At 46.8% G+C, this 14741-nt stretch overlaps 1 protein-coding gene across 2 annotated transcripts in view; it reads right to left on the bottom strand.

The window, feature by feature from the left end:
- Window positions 1-14741, bottom strand: part of Faf2 (Fas-associated factor 2) — a 58404-nt gene that overhangs the window by 36015 nt on the left and 7648 nt on the right. For both annotated transcript variants that reach the window (XM_084597137.1, XM_084597145.1), the window contains exons 6-7: window positions 13092-13192; window positions 2405-2490 (exon numbers count right to left, since the gene is read on the bottom strand). In XM_084597137.1, the coding sequence (XP_084453263.1) occupies window positions 2405-2490; window positions 13092-13192 (187 nt within the window). The remainder of the gene's footprint in view (window positions 1-2404; window positions 2491-13091; window positions 13193-14741) is intronic.

Below are 14741 nucleotides of genomic sequence, written 5' to 3'. Positions count from 1 at the left end.
AAATTCTTTCACTATCCTCTTGAAAAACCAAAGCAGAGAGTACAGCCGTGTTCTCGTCTATTGAAGACCTGTCCACAGATGGATGGACGGAAAAACTTCATTCAGTCAGAAAGCATGTCTGCACAATTCCATGTTAGATGGCCACTGGGCCACTCCACAGCCCTGAATGCATTCAATATACAGTAAAATCTCGGTGACATGAATCCGGTTGATACGAATTTTGGGATGATGCGAATTCGCGGAATTCCCCAGCCAGAGTGAATTGTTTACAATGGGCAAAATTTCGGATGGTCCAACACCCTCCCGCACCACTACGGATGATATGAACGTGCGAACTGTGACTGCAACCTTAAGCACTACACACGGCCACAATCGCCAGCTGCACTGTATGTACGCATCACGAACAGTTTGCAGTGACGCGTGGTCCGCACCTCGCCAATGTCGCGATTTTCTGTCGGGCTCAAGCCGCGAAAAGCTTTCTGCGGAGTGTGGCCCACAAACCACACCTGCCGCAACTGTGGCAGCTGCCAGCGGCGTACGCAGCTGGTGTGCACAGACTGGACATTGCTGGCTTCGCGATCACAATCCGTGAGCAGTTTATGGCGCCGCGCGGCCCGCATGTCGCCATCCCCATTTATTCTGTATGCGCCGCGAGAAGTACGCGGAAGCGGGCGGACTGCACGTCGCCGGCATTGTGATCATTTCCTTTGCCGCGAAAGGTTTGCAGCGACGCGCGGCCGTGAGTAGTAGTCGGCGGCGGGTGCGCACGGGCCGCACATCGTAGACTTCGCGGCCACTAGTCGCGCTGTACACATCGCGAGCAGTCTGCAGTGCCACGGGACTGGCACATCGCTGTCTCTTGTCGTGCTTTACGCGCCGCGAGAAGTCCGCGAAGCCACACAGCTCGCATGTCGCCGATGTCGCGATAGACTGTCGCGCTGTGTGCGCCCCGAGGGGCAAGCTATGACAGCGCGACCATAATAAAACTTCTCAGACGTAAACAGATATGCGTGACTGCCTTTCTTTAGCTTCTGCACACTTATTTTTGTTCGCTTTGATGATACGAATGTTCGGATGATACGAATTTTTTTTGCGACCCTGTGAGATTCGTATCACCAGGGTTCTACTGTATATAGATTGTTCAATATATAGAGCTGTGTCCCCACAAGATACGCTTCTCCTAATGGCGCTCCCAATAGCCAATCATGAGCATTGAGCCAGGTCAGCTGAGTGTCCCTGGGAACCTGCTGGCAGCGCTAGCACTGTAAAATGCATGACGAGCTGGACATCAAGTTCGCTTGAAAGTGGCCTTTGCTCTGAGGTGCCTATTTGCAACACTGCTGTAATCCGAGAGGCCGGCGTTTAGTGCACTGGTTGTGATGCAGCAAGGACAGCCTAGCTGACGAAACGGGTTATAAAGAAGCTTATCTATTGGCATTTCTTATTTATTTACCGAACTATCAATATACTAGATCCCCTCCAAGTTCAATATATTGAGGATCAACTGTATACAGGACCCGGACTGAACAGGGTGCGGACTATAGAGCAGGACAGCATTTCCTGATTCTGCCAATGACGAAGGAACTTCCTTCACAATGCCTCCCTTATTTCCCGCAAGAAAAAAAAACAAACAATAAAACAGTATTTGACAACAGCTAAAGGGTCTGTGAAAAGCTATTTACTAAAATTATAAAATATGCAATAGCTATAGGTATCCCATCAATTCTTCTCTGCAGTGCAAACATTTTAAGGTTATCTTTGTTAGCCCCAAACATATGGGTGATCGAAAATGATGCTCCTCTTTTCCCCACTCAACTCACGCTAGCGCGCCAGAAAAAAAGAAGAAAACAAGCTGCAACAGTGCCCCACCACAGCCCGTCCTGTTCGCCTAACTTGGGAGCGTCGAATGAGCGAGCGCGCCCAGCAACCCCACTGACGTCAGTGGGGAGGCTTCTGCGCGGCAATGTGTCGCCCATATCGGCTGCGAGCGGTCGCCATGATCACTTTTTAAGTATTACCTGCCAATTATCGGCTCCACGCAAACCTTTCAAATCTGACTTGAATACTCACAAAGACCACCTTCATGAGTTGCTTGCATTGGAATGTCATCCCAAGTAGCATTTAAGAGATCCAAAAGCTGAGCATCAATATTTCGGTCACCTCAAGATCTTCAGGTTACAGGCCTGACAAAGCCCAAGCCAGAAACATGACCCAAGCACTGCGGAGAGGTCAGGTGCTCGCAATCACAACATCCTGCTGAGAAATAATTCCTCCTGCTTCCCAGTTACATTTCACGGGATCTCCAGCCTGGTGCGCAGTTGCTCGCTTTTTCCAAGCACACAAGTTGATCTGTCTTGAAGAAAAGTAGCAAGACTACACTTGTATGTGAAGGTTAAAAGCTCACCTGCAGAAAGCAGGAGTGTCCTGGTGGTCGTCACCGTGCAGGTAGATCAAGAGGAACTTCAGCTCCTGCTTTGCATCATTCAGGGCCTAGGCAGATTAAAAAGAAAAAGAGAGGTGACATCAACAGCTACCACCATCACAAATCACCGCTAACTGAGACGTCTGTGGCTGCCAAGTCATTGAGTGGTCTGTTCCAAGGCCAGTACAATGACATGATCGTGGGCTAGCGAACCACTCTTTTTAAATTATTCGAATATTTCTGACAAAATTCCCTGACCACGGAAGAGGAGGGAAAATGCAGTGGCCAATGACAACGGACAATATGCAAGATCTTATTCAAGGCAGAAATACTGCTATATTTACTAAACTGAAAACGCTGCAATGAAAAAAAAAATTGCTCTTCCTGTTGGAGAGAGGAGATTTCCTTCAGAAGGACGTCCACCTTCAACCTGTGACTTAAGACACGATCGCCGATTCTGGCTGTTGGCGTTTCGTTTATCTGTTCATCCCTTCCAGCTGTAGAATATGGGTGGCTACCCTCTTCCTTGTTTTTCCCGGGCACCCAAACTTCAACTAGGCTATTGAATGACCAAAGCTTAAATTACAAAAAAAACATGCATCCACAAAATGCAGTGACGTAAAGACACAGACATAGCACAACAATATTTTACCCCATCTTCCCGTAATTTAATTTATGGCCATTAGCATCCCGAAGCAACTCTGGTTCATAGTTTATCATATCCCAAAACCAAATACGCAAGGGGCAAAACCAAAAGGGCAAGGAAGTCCGACCATTCCCAGGCTACTATCTTTTGCAATTCTGTCTCGTCACTTTACAGACAGCGAGCTCTGCTGGAGCACGCATGAACGATGCAATTTTGTTTCCTCCTTGCACTAATCTAATGTGGGAATACTCAGATGGAAGAGCAATGAGGTGGCCGAAGACAAGGTGCAGATTCCCCAGATTTAAACCACGTGCCTTCAGACCCATCATGTGCACACTGACTTTTTTTTGAGGCCCTTATAGACAAGCGTCATGTTTGTAAACAAAGGTGGCGCTGCGAGCGGCAGCGACATGGGTGTAGGCAAAAACGCAGCGTGCCTACACAGCACCAAGTGACGCTGCCTTCGAAACCAGTTCACACGTACGAATATTCTGAAGCGTAAGCTTCTTTTGTGCGTAGAAATAGTTTTGTTTATGCATGGAGAGTAGTTCACACTTTATCAACCGATTACTTCTGGAATTACCTGGCGAAGAGCGCTGAATTGGCTTCCTTCTCTGTGGCCTCAGCAGCGCGCGGCTATGGTGGGCGACTGTAGTGACCGAGTTAAATGAAAACTAGAAAGCGCAATGTATATAAAAAACTAACAGCCAACATAAACTCCGTGCCTACTGCTAGCGCATGCAAAGACGACGAATGAATGACTGGAAGTGTGTTTTTCATATGACAACTCTTAATGAGCTTTCTGATGCTCCAAGCACCTTCACTCTAAAGAACAATATATTGCCGACAACTATAGTGAACTAGAAATCATATTTCTAGCTCAGTGTGCCGGCAACTTAGGTCAGAATTTCAGTGAATAAGAACTCAATCTTTTATTTCTTTGTAACATATTCGCCTATAGTGCGTGCTGCCAATGTTTTATCCTGCTCGATAAAAAGGCGACGTCTGTTTCATCGTACAGATGTAGCCAAGGTCATTCACAGGTTAATAAATACATGAAGGTCCGTTAGAATGCTCTCCTTCTGTTTTTGTTTCTTTTGTTTTGTTGTTGTTTTTTGTCTTTAGGAAAGGTGCACGAACGGAAATGCAACATTCTCCGCGATCGCTTGCAGCAAAATTTGCACAATCTGTTAAGCTTTTTTAATATACTCTGAAACTGTTTATTCAAAAATGAGTCACCTTATCTGCTTATTTTGCATCCCTCATAGCCGCTTACTTTTTGTGACATTAAACTGCATGTACCATATATACCATACTTAAATATATCCTGCTTGATAAGAGCTACGTTGTATAAGTGGATATTTAATTCGTTCATCAAAATATTAATGACCTTTAAAAAGAAAGTTTCGAGAAATGACGCTGCATGGTTTTGCCCAGATCCTAACAATGCTTACTTGCTTTCTATAGGGCCGGTGATGAAAAGTTACTCGTTGAAACTCGCGAAAGTGATATGAGAGAAAAGCAGCTTCACAAGTTCAGGTCTGTTTCAGCAATATCGCGCTGGAATGTCCAGTCAAACTAACAGCAGTTACCTTCGCAGCAGCTTTTGCATCCTTTTCTGCACAAATATATGCACGGGCACAAGTGAATGGAACTCACAGGGCGGCGTCTTAACTTCAAAATGTGCACGAGCTGCAGGCATTTTCTGTTGCGCTATTCATTGTGGCCGAAAAGCAGTCCACGGCAATTAAGAGTTGCAAAAAAACTGATGAAGTTTCAGTGCAGAATTGTGCAACACACGTTAGCCGCAAAGGCGATCCGTCGCCGAAGGGTCTACTTGTCGCGCTCAACACTGCTGCCCATCGCTCTCATATTAGTCCGACCGCAAGAAACATGTGAAAACAGGTGCTATTTCCCTTTGTGTGCCTCGTGGCGCAACCAACCACACCACAGCTTGCAGGAATATTGGGAATTATGCCCAAAAACACAGCAAGCGCCGCGCATCCAATGCAGGCTACCCGAGCTTCTGCCTACACCACGAAAGTCACTGCTGTCGCTAGCACCGCCGCATCTCCACTGACGTCACGGGCTGACACTTGTCTATAGCACCATTACGTAAAAATGGCCTAGCAACAGTCGCAGTCTACGCACCAAAACGGTGAGTCAAAAACCTCATTAAAAATATTTCACAAGTGCGACTATCAAGCTTTTGTATTCCTAGGCGTAAACAAGACATTTAAATGCCTCTGCCGAAAATTTTTGTTGCAGTCTGCTAAAATAGTGCAAAACTATACGAAAACATTATCCCCAGCTGCACGCCATTATGTGACTCACATTATTCACCAACCAATCAACTATTTCAAAAGTACTCGCAAAGCTAAAGAAGTTTGGGAATCTACCTGTGCTGGCTGAATTCATGCCGCCTAACCAGAACCGAACTGACAGCCGAGTAAAATATAACGAATATTTTTTTTATGGCACAACGAACACTCAGTGTCCAGTGTGCTTGATTCTGCAACTGTTTTGTGAAAAATGGTGTACAAGATTTTTTTACTGATAATTTTCCACCAGCGAATGCAACCATTTTTATGTATCTCGATGCTGGAAACCATGATAAAAATTCACACATATCCGAAAATTTAAAATTTCAAATACAGTACAACTTCGTTAATTCGAAGTCATCGGGACCGCGAGAAATCTTCGAATTAAGCGGGTTTTCGAATTAACCGAACACACCAAGAAATAAGACTTAGGCAAAAAAATTCGTTGCAGGAACGTGTTACCTTTATTCGGCATATTTTGAATTACTACTGAAAGTAATCAGAGATGCTGGTTTGCCGCGTCCGGTAGTTTGCGGTTCCTAAGGTCATGCTCTCGAGTTGGTCAAATAGACGAAACATCTCTGAACTTCCACCGCGGCACTCAACAAAACTGCGGATAACGTTCAGCGATCCGATAACTTCACCAAGAGCAGGTGCTCGGGGAGGCTCGCCGGTGTCGTCGTCGCTATCGTCGCTGTCATCGCGCATGTTCGTACCAGCAGTGATCTCACTCTCTAAGTCAGAGTAGCCTTGTCTGCTCTTCGCTCTCAATGTTGATATGCTCGGCGAAGCCGACTGCGTTGGACTCATCCTCTGCGCAGAGCGCATTGATGCGGTCGCAATACTCTGCTCCTTCTTCGTCAAGAGTAGTAGTACATGGGTGGTCTGCATCGGCATCAACAGTGCTTTCACTGGAAAAACCAGCGTGTTCAAAACACTGCCTGATCAATGTGAGCTCCACTTGTTTCCAAGCGTACACCATGAGGCATATGGCTCCGAGGAGGTCGATGGAGTACCTTGCCATTGTCGTAGCAAATGAGCATGCGCTTGAGCAGGTGGTACCGATAAATCTTCCTAGTGTGGTGAATGACGCCTTGGTCCATCGGCTGTGAGATCGAAGTGGTGTTTGGAGGTAAAAATATCATCCTGATGGCCTGGAGATGTGGGATGTCGCCATGTGCCGGGCAGTTGTCGATGACAAATCGGACATTCCTGCCCGGGGCCGCGAACTTGCGGTCAAGTTGCCGCATGTACTCTTCAAATATTGCACCTGTCATCCAGGCTTTCTTATTGTGCATGTAGACGAGTTCATCCTTTGGCGGCAGCCGCGCATTTTTGGGCGGCAGATTGCGTTTACCGCACATGTTTGCGCCGAACAGCACAGTAATCCTGTCCTTGGCCTGTTTCCTACCCTTGATGGCGGTGTTCTTCACTGCGAATGTTTTTGTTGACAGCATCTTATAAAAAAGTGCAGCCTCGTCAAGGTTGTAAACGTCGTCTGCACCGTACTCGCTAAGCAGCGGCGCCAATGTGTGGTTTCTCCAATCCTCGACAACGCTCTCATTAGTGTTGCCGCTCTCCCCACAAATGGTGAGAAAGGTTAAATTATTGCGTTCTTTAAAACGGCAAAACCATCCATTGCTGCACTTAAATTCCTCGTGCCCAAGTTGTAGAGCTAGGTCGTTGGCCTTCTCCCGCAGTAGCGTTCCATTGACGGGAAGGTAGGCAGCGTTTGCTTTCTGCAGCCAGCAAAGCAGAGCAGCTTCCACATCTTGATACGTGGGAGCCCGCACTCGTGACCGCTTCGAAGAATAGGTCTTGCCGTAAGCCTCTAGTATTTTTGACTTGTTGCTCAATATTGTGGACAACGTCGAGAGGGGCACGCCATGCCTTTTGGCCAACTCGGTCTTCGAACAAGCGCTCTTGCCTGCTTCCTGGATCAAGCAGAACTTCTGCTGCAGCGTTAAAGTCTTGTACTTTGGCATTTCTGCACTGCTACGGTCACAAAGCTAGCACTTCTGCACAGTCCCGCCCAAAAAAAACGGCACAGTAGTCGAACCCTAACCACAGCGCACAACACAAAGAAATGGCGCAGGCGAGACCAGCACGGCGATGGTGGTGGCGTACTTGCAGCGTCGGAGGCACGGGGGAAGAGTGGACGAAGCACACCAAGGGATGGAGTGGGGGCGAGGTCACGTGACAAAAACCGATATGCCCGCCGTGTTGCAGTGAAGCAAGTCTTCTCCTCTGCAGGCGCGTGTTTCGGCGGTGCGCGAGGCGCACTGTGGACCCGATTTTTGTGCAGAGAGTGCTCCGGCTGGGGCGCTTCGCCTATAAATCATCACCATTACTATGTGGCTTTGCCTCGCGGCTCCGTAGGGCCGTCGTTTCGCCGGGTTTGCAGCGAAACATGGATCAGGCATTGCCGCATAGCAGTCCAAATTTTCAAATTAACCGGGCTGGCGCAGGCCGCCTGTTCGAATTATCCGGCCAAATTTACATTGGAAAATACGGGACCGCAGAAAACCTTCGAATTATCCGGGATTTCGAATTAACCGAGTTCGAATTATCGAGGCTGTACTGTACGAATATGAATCAAATAACAAACATGATTGTATTCGAAATTATAAATAAGTAAAAGCTCGTTAATTCGAACTCGAGGGAGACTGGAGTATTGTTCGAATTAAGTGGAGTTTGAAAATTAACGAACGGGCGACAAAAAAAAAAAGTGCCATCGCACCTGGCTGATCGGGCCGAAGCCAAAATAGCTATATCTGGGATCGTTATCGCGGAATACGCACTACTACTACACTTTGCGGTGGGCGTTTCCGGGTATTAAAATCATGCAAGTCCAAACACCAAAGGATATAAAGATAGCCAATAAATTTATGCGCCTGGAACTAATAAGAAATGTACCGACATGAGTTCCAAGCTTAATGATAAAATATGACACTACTTATGCTTCAAAAACATGTTTATTAACAATACACTGTCAATCGAAGCAGGTATCAAAATGAAAAATAATCTGTGATTTGCATTTGTTTGCGCTTTCTTTGCCGCGACTCAAGAGGCATTGTCTGCAACTTGCCCAACCTCTCCAGCGCAGCATCTGAATTCTCACTGGTGGAGAAAAAGCGCGTAGCCAGATCGAGTGCCGATACTGCTTCCCATGCGCTTGAGGGTGGCAACGGATCATGCACGCAGCCTCGATAATCTCGGCGTCATTTAAAGATGCCGTTGTCTCCACGCCGTTGTCTACGTCCACAAAGCTCTAAAGTCAACACCCTCCAATAAAACAGGGTCCAGCACGATGGGTCATCACCTTGAACCACTTGAACATCGAAGTCTGCCGTGCAGCAGGCTTCTGTGGTTTTACTAAAGCCACATTTGCGGAAACAGTTTGCGATGCTGTCTGCCTTGACATTGTTCCACGATGTTGCCAGCATGTGGCAAGCTGCGAGCAGGTTGACATTGTACGGCTTCCCGCTCTCCATACACACAAGAATCCGCTGTAGGAGGTGGCGCCTGTACAGTCCTGAGATTTTTAATAATCGCGAGGTCGATAGGTACAGCAGTAGTGTTTTTTGGCAAAAATGTCAGGCGGACCACATTCAGTCCATTGACGTCACAATGTGCCGAACAGTTGTCTACGAAACAAAAGAATATTCCTACTATTCTGTGCCACAAACTTTCTGTCTAGTGTGCGCAGCCAGTTCGCGTCATCTACGACTTTTTGTTCAAAGCGTACTCAACAGGGAGTCTTCAGGCCTTTAAAGCAACGAGGCTTCGCTGCTTTGTCTATCACTAGCAAGCGGCACCGTTCCGTGCCCGTCATGTTTGCACACACTAGCACGGCAACCCTTCCCTTGCTTCGCTTCCCGCTTGAGCCCATATTGCCTTTATAAATCCCAGTCTTGTTTGGGAGCAACTTAAAATAAAGTGTGGTTTCATCAGCATTGAAGACATCAGTGAGCGAGTAATAGGCAAGATACTCCTTTAGTTCACCCGAGACCCAATTTTCACAGGTTTCTTTGTCGAATGCGGCTGCCTCTCCACAGACATTTATAAACATCAGCCCATGGTGGGCCTTAAAACGAGATAACCAGCCTTCCGATGCGCTGAAGTCGCCGATGCCCATTTGGCCAGCGAAGTACACTGCCTTCGCAGCAATTATGGGTCCACTTAAAGAAATATTTCTGCTGCGAACATCCTTTATCCAAGTAATGACAGCATTCTCCATCTTGGGGTAAGCCGATGTCCGTAGTTTTCTTTTCCATAAGGGCTCAGTCTCCTTTTAATAGGCGTCAATGATGGCATCCTTGTTCTTGATGTAGGTAGACAACATGCTTTTTTTGATGGAATACTTCTCGGCAATCGCTGTCTTTGTTAAGAGACCATGTTCAAACGCCAGCAGTATTTCCATTTTTGTCTTTAAATCCTTTGCCGAGTACTTTCCATGGCTCGCCATGACTGGCACAGTCGATGAGACGTCACCGGCGAGACACGAAACCAGTAAGCAAGCTCATGCAACACGCGGCAACAAGAGTAAAATACTACTCGTTGGGCTGCTTCCACCAATCGCGGCCACCGCAGTGCAACGCAAACCCTGCAACTGTTTGCGTCGGCAAAAGCCGCGTCAGCAAAAGCCTGCTATGGCATGCACCAAATGCTCCAGCAACGAAATTCGTTCCGCCTTCTGTGCACCAAAATGTGTGCTGGTTTCATCAGCATTGTGCATATTAAAAAAAAATTCAATTCATTGTATTTGTTACCAGGCAAATTCTATTTATGAGAAACAGTCAGCCACCGCTTCTTTGTTCGAATTATCCAATGTGGATACCAGTTACAGTAGAATCTCGATGATACGATTACGGCTGGTACGAATTTCGGGATGATACGAATTTTAAGAATGCTTTGAACGAACTACATTGTATAGAATACGTTAAGATTCGGGGTGATACGAAGAGTTTCTGAACCTGCCGCGGTTGATACGAACGTGCAAACCAGTCGTGCATGCGAGCGGGCCGGCGCGGCTGGCCTCAAGAGGGTAACATAACCGACGCGGCCGCCGCCAACTCCCTCCCCCCCCCCCCTTCCCCCCCGCCGCGAATGATAGGAACGAACGTTGTACAAACGCACAAAGCCACCGAGCAGCTCAGTGCAAGAGCTCACAGGGGGAGAGGGTACCCACCGCGGCCGCTGCCTCTCCTCTCCAACACCTCTCACCCCACTAGCCACCCTACTCCCCCCTCCCTTTCGTAGCAAACCGACGAGCACTAGACAAGGACGGCCAAGGCGAAGCACGTGCCCAGTCGTGTACGTCACTCATTCGTTGGCAGCTCATTGGTCTATCGAAAAGTTGTCTCGCCGGCTGTTCCCAGGAGGACTGTGACGCTGGCTGCCGCTACAGTAGTTCTCCGGTTCTCCGTTCGCCGCTTCTTTCTGTCGTTCGCTGTGACGTGAACTGCCCAAACGTTAGAAAGACGCAAGCGTTCGCTGCTGCCGAAATGTCGCGGAAGCGTAAAGCCCTTTCTTTTAAGGAAAAGCTTGAAGTGCTGAAGAGGGTCGACGAAAACCCTAAGAAGAAGAGTGTTGACTTAGCAAAAGAGCTAGGGTTGGCACCGTCAACACTCTGCACCATTGTTGGGTAGCGAGATGTCATCTTGAAGAATGTGCAGCACTTCGGTGCGAACGTGAAGCAGGCTAAAACAGCCACCCATGTCAAGCTGGAAGAGGTTCTGCTGACTTGGTTCCGCGAAGTGACAGCGGCCGGCGTCAACGTGGACAGCAAGGTGCTACGTGAAAAAGCCGACACCGTCGCGCTTTCGCTTGGAATTGAAAATTTCCAAGCGTCTGGGGGATGGCTGCACCGGTTTAAGGAGCGGCACGGACTTGTCTGCCGGGTCGTCTCAGGTGAAGGCAAGAAAGTGGATCAGTCAGCTGTAGATGAGTGGCTGAACACGCTGCCGGCACTGATTTCGGAGTACGCGCCACATGACATATTTAATGCGGACGAGGCGGGCCTCTTTTTCAACCTTCAACTAGAAAGAAGTTTGTGCGTAAAAGGCCAGGCATGCCAGGGCCGCCAGAAAAGCAAGGAGAGAGTAACAGTACTCTTTTGCTGCAACTCGGATGGATCAGAGAAACTCCAGCTTACCGTCAATCGGTAAGTCGAAGAAACCGAGGTGTTTCCGATCGGTGGAGCGTTTGCCTGTCTTTTACAAAGGCAACCGAAAGACGTGGATGACTGGAGATTTTTTCCGCGAGTTCTTGACAAGCCTTGATCGGAAAATGGCGTCAAGAAACCGGAAAAGTTTGCTTTTCGTGGACCAGTGCTCTGCCCACCCAAAGGAAATGACATTCAATAACGTGAAAGTCAGGTTCCTGCCGGCGAACACTACCAGCCATCTTCAGCCACTGGACGCTGGGATAATTAGAAATGTGAAACATCATTTCAAAGGACTTGTAGTGTGGCGTCTGCTGGCAAAAATTGACCGTAAAGAAGCAAACTTGTGGATCAGTCTCTTAGATGCTTTGCACTTTATAGCCATGTCGTGGGATAGTGTAACTTCAGACACAATCTCGAACTGTTTTAGAAAGTGCGGATTTTCCATCGGACTTGCTGCTGCTTCGGCAGGAGATTGTCAAGAGCCAGACGAAGACCTCACGATTGATGGCTGGGACAATCTGGAAACTGAAGCTTCGGTTCGGGACTTCGTTACCGCGGATGACAATGTCGCGACCTGTGGGCTGAGGTCTATTGAAGACTTGGTCAATGAAGCGAATGATTGCGAAAGTGAGCCTGACAGCGATGGTGACGCTGATGACGAGTGTGATCAGCCACCGTCAAAGGCAGATACTCTTCACGCTTTGGACGTTCTGCGCCGCACCGTAAGTGCCAGCAGCGTGAGCGACGAAACCGCGGCACGGTTTTATGCCTTTCAGGCGGAGCTTGTCCGCGACATCAACAGCAAAAAAGTGCAGACAAGCATTACGGACTTTTTCGGCCGCAAGTAGTTCGCCATAATAAACTTTGGTTCATTTTCAATTCATTCCCGTGTGGATGTTGACTTGTTTTGAATCATACGAATTCGGGATGATACGAATATTTTGCGTGCTCCCTTGCAATTCGTATCATCGAGATTCTACTGTATGTGATGTTAGGAAGATAGTGAGAGACTGGAAAGCTTGGCGTGATATGGTCCATGGGGTCACGAAGAGTCGGACATGACCGAGCGACTGAACTGAGCTAATACCAGCATGTTCGAATTATCGGGAGTTTTGGCCCATTGATATACACAGGGTTTTGCAGGGACCTGGGCATCAGTTTGAATTAACCGGCAGCTCGAATTAAGCGATTTCAAATTAACGAGCTTTTACTTCGCACATCGCCAATTATACGGTCAACACTTTTGAAAGAAAAAGGAAAACGTTGAACATATCCATAACTAATACATCACTGAATGCACCAATGTAATGCAAAGATGCCACTGTGGGATGTTGCTTCAGCTTCTTTTTCAAGTTTTGTAATGCCAAATTGAGATTAGTAATCCCCACTTCTTCCCTATGTCTTTCAAAATTTTCGAAACATCAGACAAGATGTTTCAATTTTCACTGTAACCTCCAAACACAATACAATCATTTGTGGGTCCTTCGAAGTATATTTGTGCTGAGCAATCAAATAAAAAATAAAAAGACATACCTGGCTGTAGCTGCCCTGGTAAAAGACTGGATGGTTGCTCCCATATCTACTCTCAAAGCTTTGGATGAAGGCCATCACGTCAGCCAAGGGGTCTGTGGCCACTGAAAAAAAAAAGGCGCACAAGAGATGCAACTACTGGCAAGTTCTTGGTTTGTGTATACACAAAGAACAATACCATAACATCTGGAACCAGGAAGCCATCATGGTACTTCTCGAGTATGTGCACACTCCACCCTTTATCTACATACTCAGAAAAGTTCTGTAACATTTTAAATATGCTTAATATCAAAGCACTCCCCCTTTCTCTCTATCTCTCTAAAAATTAGAGCGAAAAAGAAACAAATGACACTGTTTAGAAAAACGGAGCAAGTATATACAGTAAGAGACTTGCATAACAAACCAAAATGTTGGAGGATGTTATTTAAAATATGAAAGAAACCATGAAAAAAAAGTGAAAAGAAGCTTCCAAGGAGACAAGCATTACGAGATGAAACTATACCCACTATTACAAACTATGAGCACTCCAAATCAGCAAACGAAATCAACACACACCTAATAAGTATTAGACACTTACAAAAACACTATTTCAAAGCCTCTAGACACTACACACACAAGAAAGAGTTTCACATCAAAGTTCCAATGAATCGTTGAATTTCTGAAAACCTTTCTGGGTCAGATCACTGCATTTCACTATAGTATTTGTTTTTCATATGTGGTTCAAGCAGTTCGCAGATTAATTTGGTGCACACTTGAGCTTTGCTGTTAATAGACGTGATAGCCTTAATGGCTCTCAGCTGCCGGCTCCCACTGCAGATCCTCGTTAGCATAATGCACTTTGCAGCAATTTGTGCTTCCATTAGTACCTCACACATACTCATTAGCATAGAGTCGTATTCTACCACATCATGTAAAAGATCAGCCTACCCAGATATAAAGTCCCCCTTTAACCAAGCTGTACAAACATGCCAGCCTGACTTCAGAGCACCACGTCCGGCCAAATGTCCAAGGGACCCGTTGGGTTCCATTTCCATTGCAAAAGTGGTGGCCAAGTTGCCAGTTCATGATAATACAGCCATGACATATGATAGCATGACATCACATGAACTGTCACCAACCAATCAGTCCCCAGCCACCTCGCCCAACAACTGCCACCTGTCAGGGGTATGTCTGTGACAAAGACTTGACAAATAAAGTATAGACTCCATGCCATAAAACTTCAATCAACATTCCTAAGAGTTTAAACTGTAGTCAGGAAGAGCCTAAAAAATTAGCCCTGCCCTGTTTTTGTTTTTTTCAGCGCAAAATTACATATGTGACATAGTAGACCTTCCCCTCACACCATTGTTATGCCCAAATGTCACAAAATAAGCTCAGGTACATAAACCACCAGAACGCGAGTGTGCCAAATAAGGAACAAGCTTGCAAAAGAGCCGTGTTTCAAAGAAAGTTTTCAAGTTCACAGATCTTTTATCACCACCTCCCTCCCTATCAGCTGTTATTTATCATGGCTCAGGTCCAACCTCCGTTCAGAGACAAACACCAAAGACCAAGCGATAACTAGCTCCTGGTTCCCATCAGAAACCCTTATCACCAAAACTTCCCAAAGCATCGGCTGCAATGACGTACTGAAGACATGACAAGCTGTGTTGC

The sequence above is a fragment of the Amblyomma maculatum genome, chromosome 1 (genome assembly GCF_055883805.1).
Source record: "Amblyomma maculatum isolate TAMU_Amacu chromosome 1, ASM5588380v1, whole genome shotgun sequence".
Lineage (NCBI taxonomy): Eukaryota > Metazoa > Arthropoda > Arachnida > Ixodida > Ixodidae > Amblyomma > Amblyomma maculatum.
This window is presented reverse-complemented; position numbering and strand designations above follow the sequence as displayed.